This window comes from Tachyglossus aculeatus, chromosome Y4 (genome assembly GCF_015852505.1).
Source record: "Tachyglossus aculeatus isolate mTacAcu1 chromosome Y4, mTacAcu1.pri, whole genome shotgun sequence".
NCBI lineage: Eukaryota > Metazoa > Chordata > Mammalia > Monotremata > Tachyglossidae > Tachyglossus > Tachyglossus aculeatus.
Window position 1 is genome coordinate 13,588,041 of NC_052096.1, and position 27,048 is coordinate 13,615,088.

A 27,048-nucleotide genomic window follows, 5' to 3' on the forward strand; every position below is an offset into this window, starting at 1 on the left:
GAGGTGATGGACAGCCTTGAAGCCCAGGGTGAGGAGTTTCTGCCTGATGCGCAGATTGATCGGTAGCCATTGGAGGTTTTTGAGGAGGGGAGTAATATGTCCAGAGCGTTTCTGGACAAAGATAATCCGGGCAGCAGCATGAAGTATGGATTGAAGTGGAGAGAGACACGAGGATGGGAGATCAGAGAGAAGGCTAGTGCAGTAGTCCAGACGGGATAGGATGAGAGCTTGAATGAGCAGGGTAGCAGTTTGGATGGAGAGGAAAGGGCGGATCTTGGCAATGTTGCGGAGCTGAGACCGGCAGGTTTTGGTGACGGCTTGGATGTGAGGGGTGAATGAGAGAGCGGAGTCGAGGATGACACCAAGGTTGCGGGCTTGTGAGACGGGAAGGATGGTAGTGCCGTCAACAGAGATGGGAAAGTCAGGGAGAGGACAAGGTTTGGGAGGGAAGACAAGGAGCTCAGTCTTCGACATGTTGAGCTTTAGGTGGCGGGCGGACCTCCAGATGGAGATGTCCTGAAGGCAGGTAACTGAGGCCCAGGGAAGTGAAGCGACTTGCCCAAAGTCACACAAGCAGGATGGATTTACAAAGAGGAGGTGTGTGGGAGAGAAGTCAGGTGAGGAGGTTGTGATCCAATAGAGGGATTTCAGAATGGGTGAGGGTGGAGATTGCGCAGTGGCTAGAGATGATGAGATAATAATAATACTAATTTGGGTATTTGTTAAGTGCTTCCTATGGGCCAAGCACTGTTCTAAACACTGGGTAGATACAAGGTGATCAGGTTGTCCCACGTGGGGCTCACAGCCTTTACCCCCCTTTTACAGATGAAGTAACTGAGGCCCAGGGAAGTGAAGCGACTTGCCCAAAGTCACACAGCTGATAAGTGGCGGAGTCGGAATTAGAACCCACAACCTCTGACTCCCAAGCCCGGGCTCTTTCCCAGCGGCCCCCGCGGAGTGGACAGGAATCAATCAATCAATCAATCGCATTTATTGAGCGCTTACTGCGTGCAGAGCACTGTACTAAGCGCTTGGGAAGTACAAATCGGCAACATATACAGACGGTCCCTACCCAACCGTGGGCTCACAGGAAGTGGTGGGCAGGGTTGGCTCGGGCCGGGGACTACATTTCCCAGCGGGCCCCGCGCCGCGGACAGGAAGTGGCGGCCGGGCACTCCATTTCCCAGTGGCCCCCGCGCCGCGGACAGGGAGTGGTGGGCAGGGCTGGCTCGGGCCGGGGACTACATTTCCCAGCGGCCCCCGCGCCGCGGACAGGAATCAATCAATCAATCGTATTTATTGAGCGCTGACTGTGTGCAGAGCACTGTACTAAGCGCTTGGGAAATACAAGTTGGCAACATATAGGGACAGTCCCTACCCAACAGTGGGCTCACAGGAAGTGGTGGGCAGGGCTGGCTCGGGTCGGGGACTACATTTCCCAGCGGGCCCCGCGCCGCGGACAGGAAGTGGTGGGCGGGGCTGGCTCGGCCCGGGGACTACATTTCCCAGCGGGCCCCGCGCCGCGGACAGGAAGTGGTGGGCAGGGCTGGCTGGGGCCGGGGACTACATTTCCCAGCGGGCCCCGCGGCCCGGACAGGAAGTGGCGGCCGGACCGGGGGCCGGGGGAGGCGGGAGATTCAAACCCAGGACTTGTCGGCGGCGGCGGGGGAGATGGAGACGAGCATGGACGGGGGCGCCGCCTGTGAGTCAATCAATCAATCAATCAATCAATCAATCAATCGTATTTATTGAGCGCTTACTGTGTGCAGAGCACTGGACGAAGCGCTTGGGAAGTCCAAGTCGGCAACATCTAGAGACGGTCCCTACCCAACAGCGGGCTCACAGTCTAAAAGGGGGAGACAGAGAACAAAACCAAACATACTAACAAAATAAAATAAATAGAATAGATATGTACTGGTAAAATAAATAAATAAATAGAGTAATAAATATGTACAAACATATACAGGTGCTGTGGGGAAGGGAAGGAGGTAAGATGGAGGAGGTAAGCAAAGTCGTTTTTATTGAACACTTGCTGGGTGTAGAGCACTGTACTAAGCGCTTGGGAAGTACAAGTCGGCAACATAGAGCGACCAGGTGGGGCTCACAGTCTTAATCCCCATTTTACAGATGAGGTCACTGAGGCCCAGAGGACTGAAGTGATTTGCCCGAAGTCACACAGCTGACAAGGGGCGGAGGCGGAATTAGAACCCAGGGCCTCTGCCTCCCAAGCCCGGGCTCTGGCCGCGCAGTGCTGGGGGAGGAGGGGGCTGATATTTCGGCCGGGGGGAGCAATCAATCAATCAATTCCTCATTCATCATCATCAATCGTATTTATTGAGCGCTTACTGTGTGCAGAGCACTGGACTAAGCGCTTGGGAAGTACAAGTTGGGGATACAAAGAAGCAGCAATCCCTGGTGGAAAGAGAGTCAAAAAGTGGACCACGAGTCAAAAAAACCTGGGTTCTAATCCTGCACTGCCAGTTACTATTATCATTAATAGTAATAAAAATCATGACAGTGCACTTGGATCCGTGACTCTTGGACATGTGATATTCGCCCCACCCTCAACCCCACAGCTTATGTGCGTATTTGTCAACTAAGCGCTTAACGAATGCCATCATCATTATTATTATTATTCAATCAATCAATTGTATTTATTGAGCGCTTACTGTGTGCAGAGCATCTAAATTATTGACTTAGATTCCCTCCCTCCTTTCCAAGGCCGTCAGCGCGTCGTGGGCAGTGAACGTTTCTGCCAACTCTCTTAATGATGGCATTTATTAAGCGCTTACTATGTGCAAAGCACTGTTCTAAGCGCTGGGGAGGTTACAAGGTGATCAGGTTGTCCCATGGGGCGCTCAGTCTTAATCCCCATTTTACAGATGAGAGAACTGAGGCCCAGAGAAGTGAAGTGACTTGCCCAAAATCACACAGCTGACAAGCCCACTGTTGGGTAGGGACCGTCTCTATATGTTGCCAACTTGTACTTCCCAAGCGCTTAGTGCAGTGCTCTGCACACAGTAAGCGCTCAATAAATACGATTGAATGAATGAAAGTGGCGGAGCCGGGATTAAAACCCACGACCTCTGACTCCCAAGCCCAGGCTATAAACCCGAGAAGCAGCGTGGCTCAGTGGAAAGAGCCCGGGCTTTGGAGTCAGAGGTCATGGGTTCAAATCCTGGCTCTGCCAACTGTCAGCTGTGTGATTTTGGGCAAGTCACTTCACTTTTCTGTGCCTCAGTGACCTCATCTGTAAAATGGGGATGAAGACTGTGAGCCCCCCGTGGGACAACCCTATCACCTTATAATAATAATGATGGCATTTATTAAGCGCTTACTATGCACAAAGCACTGTTCTAAGCGCTGGGGAGGTTACAAGGTGATCAGGTTGTCCCCTGTGGGGCTCACAGTCTTAATCCCCATTTTACAGATGAGGCAACTGAGGCCCAGAGAAGTGAAGTGACTTGCCCAAAGTCACACAGCTGACAATTGGCGGAGCCGGGGTTTGAACCCATGACCTCTGACTCCAAAGCCCGGGCTCCTTCCACTGAGCCACGCTGCTTCTCTTGTAACCTCCCCAGCGCTTAGAACAGTGCTTTGCACATAGTAAGCGCATAATAAATGCCATTATTATTATTATTATAAGCACTGGGGGGAAATACAAAGTGATGAGGTTGTCCCACGGGGGGCTCACAGTCTTAATCCCCATTTTCCAGATGAGGTCACCGAGGCCCGGAAAAGTTAAGCGACTTGCCCAAAGTCACACAGCTGACAAGCGGCGGAGCCGGGATTGGAACCCACAACCCCCGACTCCAAAGCTCTTTCCACTGAGCGCTTTATAGCCGACGGTGCGGAGTTTCTGTTCGAAGGAACCATGGGAGCGTCTTGAGGAGGGGGCAGCGGTGAATTGAACTTTTTTTTACGGAAAAAATGATCCGGGCAGCAGAATCATCATCATCGATCGTATTTATTGAGCGCTTACTATGTGCAGAGCACTGTACTAAGCGCTTGGGAAGTACAAATTGGCAACATATAGAGACGGTCCCTACCCAACAGTGGGCTCACAGTCTAAAAAGACTAAAAGCAGAATGAAGGACAAACTGGAGTGGGCAGAGACGGGAGGCGGGAAGGTCAGCGAGGGGGCTGATGCAAGAATCCAGGTGGGATAGGATGTATATACCTGTATATATGTATATATGTTTGTACATATTTATTACTCTATTTATTTTACTTGTACATATCTATTCTATTTATTTTATTTTGTTAGTCTGTTTGGTTTTGTTCCCTGTCTCCCCCTTTTAGACTGTGAGCCCACTGTTGGGTAGGGACTGTCTCTAGATGTTGCCAATTTGGACTTCCCAAGCGCTTAGTACAGTGCTCTGCACATAGTAAGCGCTCAATAAATACGATTGATGATGATGAGGGTAGGGCAAATCCTGGGATCAGGGTGGGTGGCAGTTTGGAGAGGAAAAGGTGGCGTCTAGAGAAGTCGCGAAAGTCGAACTGACGGGATTCGGCGCCGGGTGAAATAGATGGGTTGAATGAGAGAGGTAAGTTGAGTGCAGAGAAGCAGCGTGGCTCAGTGGAAAGAGCCCGGGCTTTGGAGTCAGAGGTCGTGGGTTCAAATCCCGGCTCCGCCAGTTGTCAGCTGGGTGACTTTGGGCAAGTCACTTTGCTTCTCTGCGCCTCAGTTCCCTCATCTGGAAAATGGGGATTAAGACTGCGAGCCCCCCCGTGGGACAACCTGATCACCCAGTAACCTCCCCGGCGCTTAGAACTGTGCTTTGCAAAGAGTAAGCGCTTAAGAAATGCCATCATCGTCATTATTATTATTAATGCTGCGGTTATGGATCGCTGAGACCAAACAGTCGTGGCCTCTGCTTAGTTTGGAAAGAGCGCTTGGGGGACTGCGGTGCAGTAGGTGGCCGCGATCCCTGCCCATGGGGAGTTTGCCATCTAGAGATTGAGAGGAAAATGGGGTTGGGGTGGAGGGTGGTAGTGTCGTCTACAGTGATGGGAAAGCCTGGGGGAGTACAGGGTGTGGATGGGAAGGTGGGAATTTCTATTATTGTTGTTATAATATTATTAATAATATTATTGTATTAATATATTAATCTAGAATATATTAGTGTAATATATTAATATAATAATATTATTAATATTATTATATTAATTTATAATGTAATATATTAGTGTAATATATTAATATAATAATATTATATTGTTATAGTGTTATTATTAATATTGTTGTTATTGTTGAGGAGCAGCATGGCTCAGTGGAAAGAGCCCGGGCTTTGGAGTCAGAGGTCATGGGTTCGAATCCCGGCTCCCCCACTTGTCAGCTGTGTGACTCTGGGCAAGTCACTTAACTTCTCTGGGCCTCAGTGACCTCATCTGGAAAATGGGGATGAAGACTGTGAGCCCCCCGTGGGACAAACTGTTGCCAATTTGTACTTCCCAAGCGCTTAGTACAGTGCTGTGCACATAGTAAGCGCTCAATAAATACGATTGATGATGATGATGACAACCCGATCACCTTGTAACCTCCCCAGCGCTTAGAACAGTGCTTTGCACATAGTAAACGCTTAATAAATGCCATCATTATTATTATTATTGTCGTGTACAGCGCTTAATCTATGCCAAACACTGTTCTAAGCGCTGGGGAAGGTACCAGTTGGTTACTTGGGTCGGACGGAGTCCTTGCCCCGCGTGGGGCTCCTAATCTAAAAGTCGTGTTGGGGGTGGAAGAGGGGACTAGTGAGGACCCCTCTGCACCCAAGGTGGGGAGGGGATGAGGGGAGTGGGGCCCTGGGGTGGGGGGTCCCCACCCCAACCTCCCGCCTCCCTCCCCTCTCCTAGGCGCAGCGGAGCGTCCGACGGCGGACGAGATGGATGCGCAGCGACGGGAGACGGTGGTCTACCAGTATCTGTGCCGTCTGGAGGAGGCAAAGCGGTAGGTGGGGCGGGGGGTGAGGGTTCGCAGACCAGTCAATCAATCGATCAATTGTATTTATTGAGCGCTTACTGTGTGCAGAGCACCGGACTAAGCGCTTGGGAAGTCCAAGTTGGCAACATAGAGGGACAGTCCCTACCCAACAGGTGGGCTCACAGTCTAAAAGGGGGAGACGAAGAGCAAAACCAAACATGCTAACAAAATAAAATGAATAGAATAGATATGTACAAGTAAAATAAATAAATAAATAGAGTACTAAATCATCATCATCAATCGTATTTATTGAGCGCTTACTGTGTGCAGAGCACTGGACTAAGCACTTGGGAAGTACAAGTTGGCAACATATACAGTTCCTACCCAACAGGTGGGCTCACAGTCTAAAAGGGGGAGACGAAGAGCAAAACCAAACATGCTAACAAAATAAAATGAATAGAATAGATATGTACAAGTAAAATAAATAAATAAATAGAGTACTAAATCATCATCATCAATCGTATTTATTGAGCGCTTACTGTGTGCAGAGCACTGGACTAAGCACTTGGGAAGTACAAGTTGGCAATATAGAGAGACAGTCCCTACCCAACAGCGGGCTCACAGTCTAAAAGGGGGAGACAGAGAACAAAACCAAACATGCTAACAAAATAAAATGAATAGGATAGATATGTACAAGTAAAATAAATAAATAAATAGAATAATAAATATGTACAAACATATATACAGGTGCTGTGGGGAAGGGAAGGAGGTAAGATGGGGGGATGGAGAGGGGGGCAAGGGGGGAGAGGAAGGAAGGGGCTCAGTCTGGGAAGGCCTCCTGGAGGAGGTGAGCTCTCAGTAGGGCCTTGAAGGGAGGAAGAGAGCTAGCTGGGCGGCTGGGCAGAGGGATTGGGGGCATTCCAGGCCCGGGGGATGACGTGGGCCCGGGGTCGATGGCGGGACAGGCGAGAGCGAGGTACGGGGAGGAGATCAGCGGCAGAGGAGCGGAGGGTGCGGGCTGGGCTGGAGAAGGAGAGGAGGGAGGGGAGGTAGGAGGGGGCGAGGGGATGGATGGACAGCCTGGAAGCCCAGGGTGAGGAGTTTCTGCCCGATGCGCAGATTGATTGGTAGCCACTGGAGATTTTTGAGGAGGGGAGTAACATGCCCAGAGCGTTTCTGGACAAAGACAATCCGGGCAGCGGCGTGAAGTATGGATTGAAGTGGGGAGAGACACGAGGACCACCTCAGGGCCGGGCACGGGGGGATGGTGGGTGACTTGCGCTGTCCTTCCCAACCCCCTGTTGTCCCCCTCTATCCCTCCCCGATCTGGTCCCTTCTCTGCCCTGTTGGTCCCCCCGCCCCCCGCGCCCCCCGAACGTCGGTGGCCCTCCGGACCCGTCCCCCCGGCGGCCCCGCAGCTGGCTGGAGTCGTGCCTGGGGGAGCGCCTGCCCCCTGCGCTGGAGCTGGAGCGGAGCCTGCGCAACGGGGTGGTCCTGGCGCGGCTGGGCAGCCTGCTGGCCCCCGACGCCGCGCCCCCGGCCCGCATCTACGACGCCGACCAGACCCGCTACAAGGTGAGGGGGCCGGGGGGCGGCCGGGCCGCGGGGGGCAGCTGGGGGGGGGGGGGGGACCCCTCCCGGCCCCCAGCGGACGCCTGCCCCGACTCTCCCCCAGGCCTCCGGGCTGCATTTCCGCCACACGGACAACATCAACTTCTGGCGCGGCGCCATGGAGACCCTCGGCCTCCCCTCGGTAACCCTCCCCGCCCCCCCCCCGGTCTGCGGCCCCATTTTCCAGATGAGGGAACTGAGGCACAGAGAAGCGAAATGACTTGCCCACGGTCACGCGTGGCGGAACTGGGATTAGAACCCAGGTCCTTCTGACTCCCAGAGACGTCGACAGCGGGCTCTCAGTGTAGAAGCCTCCCCGATAGGAACTTGGACGGGAAAGTTTCCTCCGAGCTGGGTTAGTGTTCCCCGGCTGGTCAGTATTCCCCTCCGTGGGCAGAGTTCCCCCGGGGGTGGTCAGCGTTCCCCTGGGGTGGCCAGAATTCCCCTGGAGGTGGGCAGTGTTGCCCTGGGAGTGGGCCATCATCATCAATCATATTTATTGAGCACTTACTGTGTGCAGAGCACTGTACTAAGCGCTTGGGAAGTACAAGTTGGCAACCGGGCCAGGGCTCTGACCATCCCTCTTCTCCCCTCCCCACAGATCTTCTACCCAGAGACCACGGATGTGTACGATGGCAAGAATCTCCCTCGGGTTGTGTACTGTCTCCACGCGCTGAGGTGGGCTTGGACCAGGAGTCGTTTACTGTTTCCACGTGCCGGGGTGGGGGTGGGCAGGGAATTATTTAATGTCTCCACATTACAAGATGGGGGTGGGGGTGGACGGGGGGTTATTAACTGTCACCACGTGACAAGGTGGAGCGTCGGGTGGAGGTGGGCAATGGGGGGTTTATTGTCTCCCTGGGCCAAGATGGGTCATGGGGTGGGGGTGGGCAGGGGGTTGTTTACTGTCTCCACCATTCATTCATTCAATTGTATTTATTGAGCGCTTCCTGTGTGCACTTGGGAAGTCCAAGGTGGCAACATATAGAGACGGTCCCTACCCAACAGCGGGCTCACGGTCTAGAATCAATCAATCGTATTTATTGAGTGCTTACTGTGTGCGCTTGGGAAGTCCAAGGTGGCAGCATATAGAGACGGTCCCTACCCAACAGCGGGCTCACGGTCTAGAATCAATCAATCGTATTTATTGAGCGCTTACTGTATGCGCTTGGCAAGTCCAAGTTGCCAACATATAGAGACGGTCCCTACCCAACAGCGGGCTCACAGTCTAGAATCAATCAATCGTATTTATTGAGCGCTTACTGTGTGCGCTTGGGAAGTCCAAGTTGGCAACACATAGAGACGGTCCCTACCCAACAGCGGGCTCACGGTCTAGAATCAATCAATCGTATTTATTGAGAGCTTACTGTGTGCGCTTGGGAAGTCCAAGTTGGCAGCATATAGAGATGGTCCCTACCCAACAGCAGGCTCACGGTCTAGAATCAATCAATTGTATTTATTGAGCGCTTACTGTGTGCGCTTGGGAAGTCCAAGTTGGCAACACATAGAGACGGTCCCTACCCAACAGCGGGCTCACGGTCTAGAATCAATCAATCGTATTTATTGAGCGCTCACTGTGTGCGCTTGGGAAGTCCAAGTTGGCAGCATATAGAGACGGTCCCTACCCAACAGCGGGCTTATGGTCTAGAATCAATCAATCGTATTTATTGAGCGCTTACTGTGTGCGCTTGGGAAGTCCAAGTTGGCAGCATATAGAGACGGTCCCTACCCGACAGCGGGCTCACGGTCTAGAATCAATCAGTCGTATTTATTGAGTGCTTACTGTGTGCGCTTGGGAAGTCCAAGGTGGCAGCATATAGAGACGGTCCCTACCCAACAGCGGGCTCACGGTCTAGAATCAATCAATCATATTTATTGAGCACTTACTGTGTGCAGAGCACTGTACTAAGCGCTTGGGAAGTACAAGTTGGCAACATAGAAGAGGTGGGGCACTGGGCAGGGCAGCGTGAGCAACTGACCTGTCCCTTTCTCCCCCTCCCCAACGCTTGGCTCTCCGGCCCGGCCCCCGCAGCCTGTACCTGTTCCATCTGGGCCTGGCCCCGCAGATCCTGGACCTGGACGGCCAGCTGAGGTTCACCAGTGAGTTGGGCTCCCGCGTCCCCCCGCTTTCCGCCCCCGGAGTCTGGACTGTCCGCCTCTCTGCCCTCACCGGTGCCCGGAAAGTCGCGGCGGGGGCGAGCTGACGGACGGCTGCCTTGCAGGGGAGGAGCTGAGCAGCGTCAGATCGGAGCTGGACCGACAAGGGCTGCAGCTGCCGGCGTTCGGTGGCATCGCCGACCTCTTGGCCGGGGAGACAACGGGGCAGCAGGCGGCCGGTACCCGGGGAGGCGGGAGATCCATCTGTCCGGCTACCTGTGGCGCCTCCATCTAGGAATGCTCAGCCCGTGGGCTTCGACCCTCCCCGGGCGTTGCCCAGTCTGGTCCCCGTCCGTGCTTGGCATGTGTGGGTGTGTGGGGGGTCCCTCCCCGTGCCCCGCGTATGCCCAGGTGTCCGTCACCCACGGTCACACGGTGTGGGGGCTGCCCGCTCAGCGCCGGCCCCCGCGGCTGAGGCGCGGCTCCTCACCCGCAGCGCTGCGGGCCGCGGGCCGCGTCAACGCCGCCGTCCGGCGCGGGCGGCCCGAGGAGACCCTGCGCGAGCTGCGGAGCCCGGCCGCCCGCCTGCCGCCCGTCGTCCCGTCGGCCGCCCCCCTGTACCAGCGGGAGCTGCGGGCCCTGCAGAGGCGGCGGCCCGGGGTGAGCGCGAGGGCCGGCCGGGCGCGGCGCGGGGAGGGCGTGGGCCTCGGCGGGACCCTGACGGCCCACCCGCCCGCCCGCCCGCCCGCCCGGGCATCTCTCACCAGGAGGAGCTGGGGCCCGAGGAGCTGTTCGTGGCCGTGGAGATGCTCTCGGCCGTGGCCCTGGTCAACGCGGCGCTGGACGCCGGGGACGCCGGGGCCGTGGGGGACTCCCTGGGCGCCGCCGCCGCCGCCGGCCTGGCCGAGGTCCGAGGGGAGAACGCCCAGCGGTGAGCGCGGGGCGGCGGGGCGGGGAAGGGGGCCCGCTCCTCCGACCGCTTACTGCGGGCAGGGCGCTGCACCAAGTAAGTGCTTGGGAAGTACAGCAGCGTGGCTCAGTGGAAAGAGCACGGGCTTTGGAGTCGGAGGTCATCATCATCATCAATCGTATTTATTGAGCGCTTACTGTGTGCAGAGCACTGGACTAAGCGCTTGGGAAGTACAAGTTGGCATGGGTTCGAATGCCGACTCCGCCACGTGTCTGCTGTGTGACCTCTGAGCCTCAGCTACCTCATCTGTAAAATGGAGTTGAAGACTGTGAGCCCCCCGTGGGACAACTTGTATCCCCCCTCAGCGCTTAGAACAGTGCTCTGCAAGCAATCAATCAATCGTATTTATTGAGCGCTTACTGTGTGCAGAGCACTGTACTAAGCGCTTGGGAAGTACAAGTTGGCAACATATAGAGACGGTCCCTACCCAACAGTGGGCTCACAGTCTAGAAGTCTGCACATAGTAAGCGCTTAACAAATGCCATCATCATTATTATTATTATTATATTATCATTATTATTATTATTATTGGTAAGCTGCGTGGCTCAGTGGGAAGAGCACGGACTCTGGAGTCAGAGGTCACGGGTTCAAATCCCGACTCCTCCAATTGTCAGCTGTGCGACTTTGGGCACGTCACTTAACTTCTCCATCCGCCAAGCTAGCTCTCTTCCTCCCTTCAAGGCCCTGCTGAGAGCTCACCTCCTCCAAGAGGCCTTCCCAGACTGAGCCCCTTCCTTCCTCTCCCCCTCGTCCCCCTCTCCATCTTACCTCCTTCCCTTCCCCAGAGCACCTGTATATATGGATAGATGTTTGTACATATTTATTACTCTATTTATTAATTTATTTTACTTGTGCATATCTATTCTATTTATTTTATTTTGTTAGTATGTTTGGTTTTGTTCTCTGTCTCCCCCTTTTAGACTGTGAGCCCACTGTTGGGTAGGGACTGTCTCTAGATGTTGCCAATTTGTACTTCCCAAGCGCTTAGTACAGTGCTCTGCACATAGTAAGCGCTCAATAAATATGATTGATGATGGTGATGATGACTGAGCGCTTACTGTGTGCAGAGCACTGTACTAAGCGCTTGGGAAGTACAAGTTGGCAACACATAGAGACGGTCCCTACCCAACAGTGGGCTCACAATCTAGAAGTCTGCACGTAGTAAGCGCTTAACAAATGCCATCATCATCATTATTATCATTATTATTACAGGAGGCTTTCCCAGACTGAGCCCCCTTTTTCCTCTCCTCCTCCCCATCCCCACCATCGCCCTACCTCCTTCCCTTCCCCACAGCACTTGTATATATTTGCACAGATTTATTACTCTATTTTACTTGTACATATTTACTATCCTATTTATTTTGTTAACGACGTGCATTGTTGCTGACTTGCACTCCCCAAGCATTTAGTCCAGTGCTCTGCACTCAGTAAGCGCTCAATAAATACAATTGAATGGATGAATGAATGAATATAGCTTTAATTCTATTTGTTCTGACGATTGGGACACCCATCTCCATGTTTTGTTTTGTTGTCTGTCTCCCCCTTCTATCAATCAATCGTATTTATTGAGCGCTCACTGTGTGCAGAGCACTGTACTAAGCGCTTGGGAAGTACAAGTTGTCAACACGTAGGGACTGTGAGCCTGTTATTGGGTAGGGACCGTCTCTCTATGTTGCCGACTTGGACTTCCCAAGCGCTTAGTCCAGTGCTCTGCACACAGTAAGCGCTCAATAAATACGATTGAATGAATGAGTGAATGAATGAATGACTCCCCAGCAGGGACGTAGAGATCGGACGGGGAGCGCTGACTCCTCTCCCCAGCCCCTCTCCCCGGCCCTAGTAGCTAGAACCCAGGCCTGGGAGTCGGAGAGACCTGGGTTCGAATCCCAGCTCAGCCACTCGTCCGCTGCGTGACCATGGGCAAGTCACTTCACTTCTCCGGGCCTCAGTTTCCTCATCTGTAAAGTGGGGATTAAGACCGGGAGCCCCATGTGGGACGGGGACTGAGTCCAAGCCGCGCTTAGTACAGTGCCTCGCACATAGTAGGCGCTTGACAAATGCCATCGTCGGCATCATCATCATCCCCCTCTACGCTCTCAGCTACTTCGAGGCCTTGCTGCGGCTGAAGGAGTCCCGGGGGGCCGGGGGCTTCCTGTGCTGGAATGAGCTGCAAGACTGCGTGGGCCGGGTCAACATGCAGGCCCGGGCGGAGGCCGAAGGCCGTGAGTGAGGCCGGGGGCCGGGGGCACCCGGGGTGGGGGGCCTGGGGGCTGCGGGGGGCCCGGGGGCCCGACCGGCCCGTGCCACTCGCCGTCCTGCCTCGCCCCTACAGAAGCCGCTGCCGTCAGCATCATCAACGCGGCGCTGCGGCGGGATGACCCGGCCGAGACCCTCCGTGCCCTGCTCCTGCCCCCCGCCCGCCTGCACCCCGTCATCCGCTCCGACGCAGCCGCCCGCTACCATTATTTGCTGGCTGCCGCCCAGGCGGGCAAGGTGCCACCCCCACACTCCCCGGTCCCTCCTCACTCATCATCATCAATCGTATTTATTGAGCGCTTACTATGTGCAGAGCACTGTACTAAGCGCTTGGGAAGTACAAATTGGCAACATATAGAGACAGTCCCTACCCAACAGTGGGCTCACAATCTAAAAGGGGGAGACACTCCTGGTGTCCCCATCCACCCCGGGTCCCCCCTCCCCATCCCGGACCCCCCGCGGCTCCCGTGCCCTCCTCCGCTGTATTCCCCGCACCCCTGAGGACTGACTTGGCTTCCCTATTCCAACCCGAACCTCAAATCCTCAAGGCCCCATCCCTGGGGCACAACCCCTTCCCCAGCCCGGCCTGCACCCTCCCCCATCCCGGCGGTACAGCTCCCGCTCCGGCCCGGCCCCCTTCCCCCAGGCTGCGGGTGCCGACGCCGCGCTGACGCTGGACGAGATCGGTCAAGTCGTGGCCCGGGCCAACGAGGACACCGAGGCTGCCCACGGGGGTGAGTTCGAGGGCCACCTCCCGTCTCCCCTGCCTCGAGGCTGCCACTCCCCAAGCCCCTGCCCGGACCTCCCCTGAGGAAAAAATCAGATGGTAGGGGTGGGCGTCGGGGTGGGGGTGACGCGCCTATGTCCTTTCTCTGCAGTAGCAGTGAGTCTGAGAGCTGTTTCCCCCCCATGTCTGTCTCCCATTTTTGCCCCCGCTTTCTCACCGTCCACGTCGGGTCCGTGTCCTCTCCCCCTCCCGTGTCTCTGCGCGTCCCCCGGGCCTCAGAGGTGCTGGCCGTGGCGGCCATCGAGCGGGCGGTCCGGGCGGGTGGGCCGGAGCCGGCGTTGCTGCGGGCCCTGGGCTGCCCTGCCGTGGGCCTGCGTGGGGTCCAGGCGGCCGGGGCTGCGGGCTACCAGCAGCGACTGACCGCTCTCCTGACCGGGAAGCGGACCCCAGGTAGTGGCCGGCTGGGGAGGAGGAGGGTGGGCGGCGGTTGGCGGTAGTGGGTGGCGGGGAGGAGGAGAGTGGGCAGGGGAAGGGCTCCTTGACGCCTTGTCTGTCTTTCGTGTCCACCCCTGGCCCGCCCTCCCAGGGCGTGAAAGCCCGTGGGTCCAGCACCGGCTCCGGGACGGTTCGGCCTTCTACCTGCAGCTGCGGACGCTGGAGGGGTCCTGGGCGCCGCCCCCCGCCCCGGCCCCCGTCCCACCCCCGGCCCCGCTCACCCGCCGGGAGATCCAGGTACCGGGGGAGAGGGCGGGACCCGGGAGGGGACCCGGGGGCCCGGCCGCCGGGCCGCGTCCCCTCTGAGCCCCCGGCACCCCCTTGCCCGCAGGGCGCGGTCAGCGCGGTGGCCGAGGGGCTGGGGCGGCGGCGACTGTGGGCGGCCCAGGAGGAGCTGGTGGTGCGACTGCAGGCGCGGCTCAGGGGCTGCCTCGTCAGGCGCACCTTCGCCGCGCGTCTGCGTCAGCTGCGGGCACGGCGTTGGGATGCCGCCGTCCGCATTCAGGTGAGGGAACGCTCCACTCACCCGCTCCCACCAACTCCGTCTATCCACACTGCTCCCGGTCCTCGGCTTCCTGGCCCCACGGCCTCCTGGCCACACAGCCTCCCCGCCCCTCGGCGTCCCCAGTATCCCGGCCTCCCCATCCCACAGCCTCCCCACTCCACAGTCCTGCTGGCGCGGATACAGACAGCGGCGAGCATTTGGGGAGCGACTGGTGTTTCTCCGGAAGAACGCGGCAGCTGTCATCCGGGTGAGCGCTTCCCGACCGACTTCCCGCTCCCTGTCCGCCGTCCCGTGCCCCGCTCACGGTCCTGCGGCCCGCTCGGCATCCCCTGCCACGCCCTCGCCCCACCCTCCTTCACACGTCCAGCAGCCCTGTCCCTCGGGTTAGGGTTTGGGCCACAATTGCTTGAGGGCCTACAGCCCCCGGGCAAGGCTGGCCCAGCCCAGGTGGGATGGGGACGCCGCCCTGCCCGTCCTGCAGATCCAGGCCTGGGTGCGCCGGTGGAGGGTGCAGAGACGATACAGAGAGCGACAGAGGCATTTCCAAAAAAACGTAAGCTGTGGGAGCCTCTCCCCTTCCCCACCGCACCGCGACCCTGCCCCCGCGGCCCCGCACGGGCCGTGCCCGTCCCGGGGGCGGCATTCGGGCCGGTGGCGTGACCCGTGCGTGCCGTGGCCCGTGCGCACCGGGTCCCGTGGATGCGCCGTGTCCCACGGGGCCCTCGTGCCGGCAGGTGGCCGCCGTCGTGAAGATCCAAGCGCGCGTCCGGGCTTGGAAGGCGCAGAGCGACTACCACTTGCTGCGTGAGTCCGGCGGCCGAACCGACACCCCCCCCACCCCGCGATCCGGGACCCCCACCCGGTCCCCCGCGTCCGCTCCCGGGGATCCGAGGACGGCGGGCGGGCCGCGTCGAGGGCGGTGGGCCACGTGAGTTGATGGGCGCGTGTCCGGGGCCTCCCAGTGCGGGCCCCTCACCCGCCGCTGCGCGTGGTGCGCCGCTTCGCCGGGCGTCTGAGCCGGGGTCGGGAGGAGCGGGCGGAGCTGGGCCGGCTACAGGCGGAGCTGAGCCGCAGGGTCCGGGCCAACCGCGCCCTGGAGCGAGACCTCGACCTCCTGGACGTCCAGATCGGCCTGCTGGTCCGCAGCCGGGCCACGCTGCAGGTGACCTCTCGGCTCCCCCTTCTAGACTGTGAGCCCACTGTTGGGTCGGGACTGTCTCTATATGTTGCCAACTTGGACTTCCCAAGCGCTTAGTCCAGTGCTCTGCACACAGTAAGCGCTCAATAAGTACAATTGATTGATTCCCTCCCCACCTCCCAAACTGGGCCACACCGCAGATGACCTCTCAACTCCCGTCCCGCCCCCAGTCAGATTGCAGTTCATTCATTTCATTCACTCAATCGTATTTAGTGAGCGCTTACTGTGTGCAGAGCACTGGACTACATAACTATTCTATTTTATTTTGTTAGTATGTTTGGTTCTGTTCTCTGTCTCCCCCTTTTAGACTGTGAGCCCACTGTTGGGTAGGGACTGTCTCTATATGTTGCCAACTTGTACTTCCCAAGTGCTTAGTCCAGTGTCTGCACACAGTAAGCGCTCAATAAATACGATTGATGTGATGTGGCTAAGTGCTTGGGAAGTCCAAGTTGGCAACGGATAGAGACGGTCCCTACCCAACAGTGGGCTCACAGTCTAGAAGGGGGAGACAGACGACAAAACAAAACATGTGGACGGGTGTCAAGTCGTCAGAATAAATAGAAATAAAGCTCGATGCACATCATCATCATCATCATCAATCATATTTATTGAGCGCTTACTATGTGCAGAGCACTGTACTAAGAGCTTAATATTCATTAATAAAATAAATGGAATAGGAAATATGTACAAGTAAAATAGAGTGATGAATCTGTACAAGCATATATGCAGGTGCTGTGGGGAGGGGAAGGAGGTAAGACGGGGGGATGGGGAGGAGGAGAGGAAAAAGGGGGCTCAGTCTCCATCCCCATTTTCCACATGAGGTAACAGAAGTGAAGTGACTCGTCCAAGGTCACACAGCGGATGAGTGGCAGAGCAGGGATTAGAACCCGGGGCCTTCTGAGTCCCAGGCCTAGGGTTGGGCAGCGGGCCGGGGCGATGGGGCTGTGAAACTGACTGACTGTGAGCCCACTGTTGAGTAGGGACCGTCTCTATATGTTGCCAACTTGTACGTCCCAGAGCGCTTAGTACAGTGCTCTGCACACAGTAAGTGCTCAATAAATACGATTGAATGAATGAATGAAACCCTGCGGGACTCCCCACCCCAAGGACCCCCAGATTTGGGGTCCCACCCCCCCCAGAAGGGTCCCCTCTCACCGTTCCCTGGTGTAGCCTTGGACACAGAGGCCGTGGCCAGTGCCAGGGTCACAGCGGGCGTGATTGTGGCACAGGCAGGCCTCCCGGCAGCCGCGTCCAAACCATCCCTCGGGACAGGGCTGGGAGCAGATGGCGCCCGTCCAGCCCGGCAGTTGACCTCTCAGTCCCCTCCCGCCCCCCCATCTGACCCACCTCCCACCCCCCGGGCTCGCCGGGCACCCACAGGAGGTGGCATCGCAGTGCCGGAGGCTGACGCGGGGGAACAGGGAGCGGCTGGCAGCCTTGCTGGGGCCCGGCCGGCCCGAGGGGCTCAAGTCTCTGACCCGGGAGAAGCGGCACCAGCTGGAAGCCTACCAGCACCTGTTCTACCTGCTGCAGGTGGGTCGCGGGTCGGGGGGTGGGGGGGGCCGGGCCGGGGTCCCCCGGGGGTCTGACCCGGCGCCACCCCTCTCCCCCGGGCAGACCCATCCCACCTACCTAGCGAGGCTCATCGCGCAGATGCCCCCGACCCGGGCGAGCCGCCTCCTGGAGCCGGTGGTGTTCTCCCTGTTCAACTACGCGTGTGGCCGGCGGGACGCCTACCTGCTGCTGCAGCTCTTCCGGGCGGCCCTGCAGGAGGAGATCAGGTGGGACTCGGCCCCGAGGGTGGGCCGGGGGGCAGGCAGTCAGTCGATCGCTTACCACGTGCGGAGCACCGGACTAAGCGCTTGGGAGAGGACAGTACAACGATAAACGGATACATTCCCTGCCCACAGCGAGTTCACAGTCTAGAGGGAGAGATGGACACGTATAGAAATCAATATAAGATAGATATGGACATACGTGCTGTGGGGCTAAGAGCGGGATGAATAAAAGGAGTAAGTCGGGCGATGCAGAAGGGAGCGGGAGAAGAGGAAAGGAGGGCGCAGTCAGGGAAGGCCTCTTGGAGGAGAAGGGCCTTCAAAGTGACTTTGAAGTGGGAGAGGAATTCTCCGTCGGCTATGAGGAGGGAGGGAATTCCGGGCCAGAGGCGGGACGTGGGCGAGAGGTCGGCGGCGAGATAGACGAGGTGGAGGGATGGCAAGAAGGTTAGTGTTAGAGGAGCAAAGTGTGAGGGCCGGGTCCTGTCTCGCTCTTCCTCGCAGACCCCCCCACCCGGGGTCGGGGGGTGGGATTCTCATCCTGAAGGACCGGCTGACCCCTGGCAAGGTGGGGTGGCCCTGCCCGAGGCCCCGTTGTTTGCGCTGAGAGCTGGGGACGGGGGGCAGATGACTGACAACCACGGATCATCCCAAAAGCCATTCTCTGGCTAAAGTGGGGAGGGTGAGTGAAGAAGGAACCCGGTAGGGATCCCCCATCTGCCAGGACGTGGAAAAGCCGGAGCGTGGGCAGAGCCGGGCACGGATAACCCAGGCGAGGAGAACCGAGGACACGGATCACCCGGGACGCGGTCAACCGGCCCAAGGGCCGAGCCCGGGCAGGCCGGGGGAGCCACCGTCCTCCTCGTCCGTACTCCCACCCCCCCAGGGCCCGAGTGGACCGGCCCCGCGACATCGTGACGGGGAACCCGCCGGTCATCCGCCTGGTGGTCAGCTTCTACCGGCGGGGGCCCGGGACGGGCGCGCTGCGGGCCATCCTGGAGGGTCCCGTCCGGGACGTCCTGCGAGACCCGGCCCCCGCTGTCCGCACGGACCCCGTAGACGTCTACAAGGCCTGGGTCAACCGCACCGAGGCTCAGACCGGGAAGAAGAGGTGAGCAGGGGGGCAAAACGGGGGGGCCAGAGAGGAGCCCCCCCACCGCCCTAGGGTGACGTTAACCCCAGAGGGCGCGGAGGGTGGAGGAGGAAACTCCGGTCAGCCCGTGCCCCCTGGGTTGTGGTGCTGCCCTCCCCCATCCGTCTCGTCGTTCCCGTCCCCCGTTCTTGCCCGCAGCGCCCTGCCCTACGACGTCGGCCCCGACGAGGCCCTCAGCCACCCCGAGGTCCGGCAGCAGCTGGATGCGGCCATCTGCAGCCTCGTCGCCTCGGCCTCGCGCTTCTCGGCTGCCATCACCGCCTCCGCGGATGGGATCCCGTGCGTTGCCCGGGACGGGGGTGGGAGGGGTTGGGGGGGGGGGGGGGCGGCCCGAGGAAGCGGGCGGCGCTGACCTCGTCTTCCTCCCCCCGAGGTACGGGATGCGCTACGTGGCCAAGGTCCTGAGGACGAGTCTGGCTGAGAAATTCCCCGACGCCGAGGCCGAGATCTGGAAGGTGGGGCCGGGGGAGGAGGGGGTGGGCGTGAGGAGGGGCAGGTGTAGCCCTCCCTCTCGCCCTGGCGAGGGTGTTGGATCTCACAGCCTGGCTTCGGGGGCATCCCTCCGTCCGCCCGGCCCGGAGCAGGTGGTGAGCCACGTCCTGTACTACCGCTTCCTGAACCCGGCCGTGGTGGCCCCGGACGCCTTTGACGTGGTGGACCTGGTGGCCGGAGGGGCCCTGACCCTGGACCAGCGGCGTCACCTCGGCGCCGTGGCCCAGCTGCTGCAGCGGGCGGCCAGTGGCCAGACCTGGCCCGGGCCTAGCTGCAGTCACCTCCAGCCGCTCAACGACTTCCTGACGGAGGGACACCACCAGTTCAGGTCTCCGGCAACCCTCCTGCTTTCCCCTTCTTCCCCTAATCCCCCCTCTTCTCCTCCCTCGGGCCTGTCGCGGAAAAGCGGGGGGTGAGGAGGCTTTTCCTCCCGAAATAGCCAATGCGGGACTTGCCCCTGGGGCTCCCTGGGGCTCCCTCACCCCTGCAGGAAGCTGGTGGGCAGGGTGTGCCGCGTCCAGGAGCCAGAAGCGCGCTTTGGCGTCGATGAGTACGCGGAGCTGGTGTCCGTGGCCCGGCCTGTGGTCTACCTCACGGCCGGGGAGCTGGTCAACATCCACAAGGTGAGGACGGGGATGCTCCCCCTCCGCTGCCCGGGGCCCTGGGGGAGAGGGCGTGCCCGTGCGGCCTCTGACTGGCACCCCTCATGTCCGGGCAGCTACTGCTGGCACACCGGGACTCCGTCGCCCCGGACCCCAGGGACCCGCTGCGTGGGCTCCTCGAAGACCTGGGGGAGGTGCCCTCCATCACAGCTCTGCTAGGTACCGGGCCACAGAGGGGCTGGGGGGACTGGGTTCATTCATTCAATCGTATTTATTGAGCACTTACTGTGTGCAGAGCACTGTACTAAGCGCTTGGGTTGGCCCCGGGGGGGAGGGGGGCTGGGGGAGTGTGTATGTTGATGGGGGGGGAGGAGGGAGGGCCGTTATCCTGACAGAGTGGCCCCGGGGGGGCTCATTGACAGTGCCTCCAGCCACTGTTTTAGTTCTCCGTCAGGGCTGGGTCCGAGGGCCTGGCAGACTGGTCCCAGAGACCCCCTATTCATCATCAATCGTATTTATTGAGCGCTTACTGTGTGCAGAGCACTGGACTAAGCGCTTGGGAAGTACAAGTTGGCAACATATCATCCTCATCAATCGTATTTATTGAGTGCTTACTGTGTGCAGGGCACTGGACTAAGCGCTTGGGAAGTCCAAGTTGGCAACACATAGAGACGGTCCCTACCCAACAGTGGGCTCACAGTCTAAAAGGGGGAGACAGAGAACAGAACCAAACTTACTACCAAAATAAAATAAATAGAATAGATCTGTACAAGTAAAATAAATAAATAGAGTAATAAATCTGTACAAACATCTATCCATATATACAGGTGCTGTAGGGAAGGGAAGGAGGTAAGATGGGGGGGATGGAGAGGGGGACGAGGGGGAGAGGAAGGAAGGGGCTCAGTCTGGGACACAGTAAGCGCTCAATAAACAGAGACCCTTGGTCTCAGAGGCACCTGATCCCAAAGAGGCCTGTCCCCAGAGAGCCCCATCCCCAGAGACCCTCGTCATTCATTTGTTCAGTCGTATTTATCGAGCGCTTACTATTCATTCATTCATTCATTCAGTCGTATTTATCGAGCACTTACTGTGTGCAGAGCACTGGACTAAGCGCTTGGGAAGTACATGTTGGCAACGTATAGAGATGGTCCCTACCCAACAGCGGGCTCACAGTCTAGAAGGGGGAGACAGAGAACAAAACAAATCATATTAACAAAATAAAATAAATAGAATAAATATGTACAAGTAAAATAGAGTAATAAATACATACAAACATATATACATATATACAGGTAAGGCAGAGGGGATGGGGAGGGGGAGAGGAAGGAGGGGGCTCAGTCTGGGAAGGCCTCCTGGAGGAGGTGAGCTCTCAGTAGGGCTTTGAAGGGAAGCCCCCGGCCCCCCTCCCACCGGGCCAACCCAAGCGCTTAGTACAGTGCTCTGCACACAGTAAGTGCTCAATAAATATGATTGAATGAATGTCCCCAGAGACCCTCGTCATTCATTTGTTCGATCGTATTTATCGAGCGCTTACTGTGTGCAGAGCACTGGATTAAACGCTCTGGAGAGCGCGATGCAACAATAAACAGACGCGTTACCTGCCCACAACAAGCTTACAGTCTGGAGGGTGAGACAAGCGCTTAGTACAGTGCTCTGCACACAGTAAGCGCTCAATAAATACGACTGATTGATTGATTGAGACAGAGATTAATAGGAATAGGTAAATTTCAGTCCGAGCTGCGCGTAGTACAGTGCTCTGCACACAATAAGCGCTCAATAAATACGATTGATTGATTGTGAGCCCACTGTCGGGTAGGGACCGTCTCTAGATGTTGCCAACTTGGACTTCCCAAGCGCTTAGTCCAGTGCTCTGCACACAGTAAGCGCTCAATAAATACGATTGAATGAATGAAAGGCGAGGCCATTCAGGGGTCCGAGCAGGGGGTCTGGGCGGAGATTATCCGCGGAGGAAGGGCCTCCCCAGTCTCTGGATCTCAGTTACCTCATCTGTAAAATGGGGATGAAGACTGTGAGCCCTCCGTGGGACAACCTGATCACCTTGTATCCTCCCCAGTGCTTAGAACAGTGCTTTGCACATAGTAAGCGCTTAATAAATGCCATCATTATTATTATTATTATTCTCTGCGCCACAGTTACCTCATCTGTAAAATGGGGATGAAGACTGTGAGCCCTCCTGTGGGACAACCCGATCACCTTGTATCCTCCCCAGCGCTTAGAACAGTGCTCTTTGCACATAGTAAGCGCTTAATAAATGCCATCATTATTATTATTATTATTCTCTGCGCCTGTTACCTCATCTGTAAAATGGGGATGAAGACTGTGAGCCCCCGTGGGACAACCTGATCACCTTGTATCCTCCCCAGCGCTTAGAACGGTGCTTTGCACATAGTAAGCACTTAATAAATGCCATCATCATCATCATTATTATTATTATTCTCTGCGCCTCTTCCCTCATCTGTAAAATGGGGATGAAGACTCTAAGCCCCCTGTGGGACAACCTGATGACCTTGTATCCTCTCCAGCGCTTAGAACAGTGCTTTGCAGATAGTAAGCGCTTAATAAATGCCATCATTATTATTATTATTATTCTGTGCGCCACAGTTACCTCATCTGTAAAATGGGGATTAAGACTGTAAACCCCCTGTGGGACAACCCGATTACCTTGAATCCTCCCCAGTGCTTTGCACATAGTAAGCGCTTAATAAATGCCATCATCATCATTATTATTATTATTATTATTATTCTCTGCGCCTGTTACCTCATCTGTAAAATGGGGATGAAGACTGGAAGCCCCCTGTGGGACAACCTGATGACCTTGTATCCTCCCCAGCGCTTAGAACAGTGCTTTGCACATAGTAAGCGCTTAATAAATGCCATCATCATCATCATCATCATCATCATCATCAATCATATTTATTGAGCGCTTACTATGTGCAGAGCACTGTACTAAGCGCTTGGGAAGTACAAATTGGCAACATATAGAGACAGTCCCTACCCAACAGTGGGCTCACAGTCTAAAAGGCCTGTCAGCTGACGGCCAGGCAGAACTGGAAGAAGTGCTCCCTTCCCCCGGCTGGCACCCGTACCCCCAGGCTGGCGGGCCGGTCCTCTGCCCTCTGCCCTCTTCCCCCCCGGTGCCCAACGCTCCCGGGGTCCAGCTCGGAGCCATGGGAGCCGGAGCTCCCGGCCCCGCCCGCCCGGCCCAGCGTTTTTCCCTCCCACCGTCCAGGGGTGGCCGAGGAAACCGATGGCGGCCAGCTGGACCAGCTGGAGATCTCCCTGACGCTGACCGCAAAGCCAGCCGATGCCGTCGCCGCCGCCGCCGCCGAGGCTGACACGGACCAGGCCGCCGCCGGGAGCCTGTTGCTGAGGTGGGTGAAGGTGGAGGCCGCCCCTCCGCACCCCCTCTGGGGCAGACAGGACTCCCCCCGTCCCGGGCCCGAGCCACATCCCACCAGCCGCTCGCCCGGCCGGGGCGGGAGGCTGCCCGGGGTGCCCTCCCCGAGCCACCGACCGACCGACCGGATCTCCGTCCGGTCCTCCACCGCTAATCCTCAACCTCCGCTCCTCCACCGCTAATCTCCTCACTGTACCTCGTTCTCGCCTGTCCCGCCGTCGACCCCCGGGCCCGGAATGCCCCCAATCCCTCTGCCCCTCCGCCAAGCTAGCTCTCTTCCTCCCTTCAAGGCCCTGCTGAGAGCTCACCTCCTCCAGGAGGCCTTCCCACACTGAGCCCCTTCCTTCCTCTCCCCCTCGTCCCCCTCTCCATCCCCCCATCTTACCTCCTTCCCTTCCCCACAGCACCTGTATATATGTATATACGGTTGTACATATTTATTACTCTATTTATTTATTTTACTTGTACATTTCTATCCTATTTATTTTATTTTTTTGGTATGTTTTTGGTTCTGTTCTCTGTCTCCCCCTTTTAGACTGTGAGCCCACTGTTGGGTAGGGACTGTCTCTACGTGTTGCCAATTTGTACTTCCCAAGCGCTTAGTACAGTGCCCTGCACATAGTAAGCGCTCAATAAATACGATTGATTGATTGATTGATTGATTGATCTCCGTCGCAGCGCGAAGCAGATGTTGGCCGACGTGATCGAGTTCCAGGCGGGGGACACCGTCCCCGAGGTCCTGGCCCTCCCGCCGTCCCAGGCGCAGGTGAGGGGCTCCCCCCGCTCCGGGCGGGCCTGGGGTCTCGCGGCTCCTCGGCCCGCCCCGGCTTCACCTTCCCCTCCTGCCGACCCCCAGGAGGACGCCCACCATCGCCTGCAGCTCCGCCGCCGCGAGCAGGAGCTGCGGACCCCCGGCCCGAGGGGTCGCGACCTCCGCCCGCCCCTGCTCACCCTGCAGGAGAAGAAACGCCGTCTTGCCCGGGACCTGCGGCGACTGGAGGGGCTGGGGGTGCTGGCCCCGGCCGAAGGCTACCAGGGCATCGTGGACGAGATGGCTAAGGTCGGGGGCCACCGGGTTGGGGGGGACACACAACTGTCGGGCAGGGGGTGGAGCTCGACAACCCCCTCTCTGGGGTGCCCTTGAACCCGCTTTTCCCCTCTCCCCCAGGGGTGCTCTTGAAACAGTGCCCCTTTCCCCCAAAGGGAGCCCCTGAAACCATTCTCCCCATGGAGTGCCCTCATTCATTCATTCAGTCGTATTTATTCATTCATTCAATCATATTTATTGAGCGCTTACTGTGTGCAGAACACTGTACTAAGCGCTTGGGAAGTCCAAGTTGGCAACAAACAGAGACGGTCCCTACCCGACAGTGGGCTCACAGTCTAGAAGCAGCGTGGCTCGGTGGAAAGAGCAAGGGCTTTGGAGTCAGAGGTCATGGGTTTGAATCTCAGCTCCGCCACATCATCATCAATCGTATTTATTGAGCGCTTACTGTGTGCAGAGCACTAATCGCTTGGGAAGTCCAAGTTGGCACCATCTAGAGACGGTCCCTACCCAACAGTGGGCTCACAGTCTAAAAGGGGGAGGCAGAGAACAAAACCACGTCTGCTGTGTGACCTTGGGCAAGTCACTTCACTTCTCTGAGCCTCGGTTCCCCCATCTGTAAAATGGGGATTAAGACCGTGAGCCCCACGTGGGACAACCGGATCACTCTGTATCCCCCGCAAGTGCTTAGAACAGTGCTTGGCACGTAGTAAGCGCTTAACAAATGCCAACAAATGTTATAGAAGGGGGAGAGCGGTCTCCCCTCGGGGGGTCCTTGAAGCCGCCGTCCCACCACGGGGTGGATGACCTCGAAACCCCCCCCCTTCCCGGTCCTCAGGACATCCGGCAGCAGCACGGGGCCCGACAGCGGGTGCGGATGGAGCTGGCCAAGCTGCGGGCGGCCCTGCGGGCCCTGGAGGCCAAGGCGGCCTTCCACGAGGAGCAGCTGGACTACTATGGCCAGTACCTCCGGACGTGCCTGGGCGGGCTGGCGGCCAGCGGCGGGGACAGGTCTGGGCTGGGACCACCCGAAGCCCCCCGCTCCCTTTCCCCGCCGCCACCTGAACCAGGGTGGTCGGCGAGGGGAGACCCACCCCAACCCCATGCCGGTGTCCTCCCGCTACAGGTGCCCGGGGAAAGGGAAGGCCCCGTCACCCGTGCGCTACACGGCCATGCGGCTCCTGGACAAGGGGGTCTTGCTGGGCATCGAGGGACTCCCGCCCCAACAGTGAGCGCGGGGGGCGGGGGGCACCGGCTGGGCCCACAGCGGGAGGGACGCGAGGTAGGGCTGGGGGGAGGCCCGGGTGGGTGGCGGTGCGGCAGCCGGTCCCTCCGTCCCGCCAGGCTCCGCAACGTGATCTTCGACATCGCTCCGGGGGTCCGGGCGGGACAGTTCGAGGTCTCCGCCCGGTTCATGGGCGTCGAGATGGAGCAGTTCCAACTTAACTACCAGGTGCCGGGAGCCCACGAGGGTTGGACTGCGGGCGGGGCTTTTCCCACGAAGCCCTTTTCCTTTCCCACTGTTGGGTAGGGACTGTCTCTATGTGTTGCCAATTTGTACTTCCCAAGCGCTTAGTCCAGTGCTCTGCACATAGTAAGCGCTCAATAAATATGATTGATTGATTCTGGTCAGGACTCGGGTCCGAGCCCACCCCCTCCTGAGAAGCAGCGGGGCTCAGTGGAAAGAGCCCGGGCTTTGGAGTCGGAGGTCATCATCATCATCAATTGTTTTTATTGAGCGCTTACTATGTGCAGAGCACTGTACTAAGCGCTCGGGAAGTACAAATTGCAACATGTAGAGACAGTCCCTACCCAACAGTGGGCTCACAGTCTAAAAGGGGGAGACAGAGAACAAAACCAAACATACTAACAAAATAAAATAAATGGAATAGATATGTACAAATAAAATAAATAAATAGAGTAATAAATATGTACAAACATATATACATATATACAGGTGCTGTGGGGAAGGGAAGGAGGTAAGATGGGGGGGATGGAGAGGGGGATGGGTTCGAATCCCGACTCCACCACATGTCAGCTGTGTGAGCTTGGGCAAGTCACTTAACTTCTCTGGGCCTCAGTTCCCTCATCCGGAATACGGGGATGGAGACTGTGAGCCCCACGTGGGACAACGTGATCACCCTGTATCCTCCCCAGCGCTTAGAACGGTGCTTTGCACATAGTAAGCGCTTAACAAATGCTGATTATTATTATTATTATTATTTCCCCAGGACCTGCTGCAGCTGCAATATGAGGGGGTTGCTGTCATGAAGTTGTTCCACAGGGCGACAGTCAACGTGAACCTTCTCCTCTTCCTCCTCGACAGGAAGTTCTGCAAGAAGTGAGGGGGCGGCGGGGGGCGGAAGGGGGCTACCCCCCCCCATCATCATCATCAATCGTATTTATTGAGCGCTTACTGTGTGCAGAGCACTGGACTTAAGCGCTTGGGAAGTCCAAGTTGGCAACATCTAGAGACAGTCCCTACCCAACAGTGGGCTCACGGTCTAAAAGGGGGAGATGGAGAACAAAACCATACTAACAAAATTAAATAGAATAGATATGTACAAGTAAAATAGAGTAATAAATATGTACAAGCATATATCTCCCGACAGACACACACACACTTATTCGCCCCCAGATCCCACCCCCTCGGCCCCCGCCGTGGGTGTCGGGGGCAGGTCGGCCAGCCCTTTTCCCACCCGCTTGTTTCTCCCTCCTCCAATCCAGGAAAATAAAATCGACCCTTCACCCCAGCCCCCGCCTCTTCGTCCCGTCCCG

At 57.6% G+C, this 27,048-nt stretch overlaps 1 protein-coding gene across 1 annotated transcript; it reads left to right on the forward strand.

Moving 5' to 3' along the window:
* Positions 1-1,683: 1,683 nt before the first annotated feature.
* Positions 1,684-26,659, forward strand: IQGAP3 (IQ motif containing GTPase activating protein 3). The gene is made up of 34 exons (XM_038768509.1): positions 1,684-1,702; positions 5,860-5,953; positions 7,345-7,501; positions 7,602-7,679; positions 8,139-8,215; positions 9,570-9,637; positions 9,760-9,869; positions 10,046-10,294; positions 10,402-10,565; positions 12,705-12,826; positions 12,937-13,097; positions 13,441-13,616; positions 13,739-14,037; positions 14,174-14,319; positions 14,414-14,587; positions 14,751-14,834; positions 15,069-15,140; positions 15,322-15,391; positions 15,550-15,749; positions 17,166-17,318; positions 17,403-17,566; positions 18,447-18,671; positions 18,852-18,992; positions 19,087-19,168; positions 19,298-19,533; positions 19,696-19,828; positions 19,924-20,026; positions 23,058-23,199; positions 23,904-23,991; positions 24,082-24,285; positions 25,109-25,281; positions 25,397-25,498; positions 25,615-25,723; positions 26,502-26,659. The coding sequence occupies exons 1-34, from the start codon at positions 1,684-1,686 to the stop codon at positions 26,613-26,615; spliced, it is 4,689 nt and encodes a 1,562-aa protein (XP_038624437.1). The 3' UTR covers positions 26,616-26,659.
* The last annotated feature ends 389 nt before the right edge of the window (positions 26,660-27,048 follow it).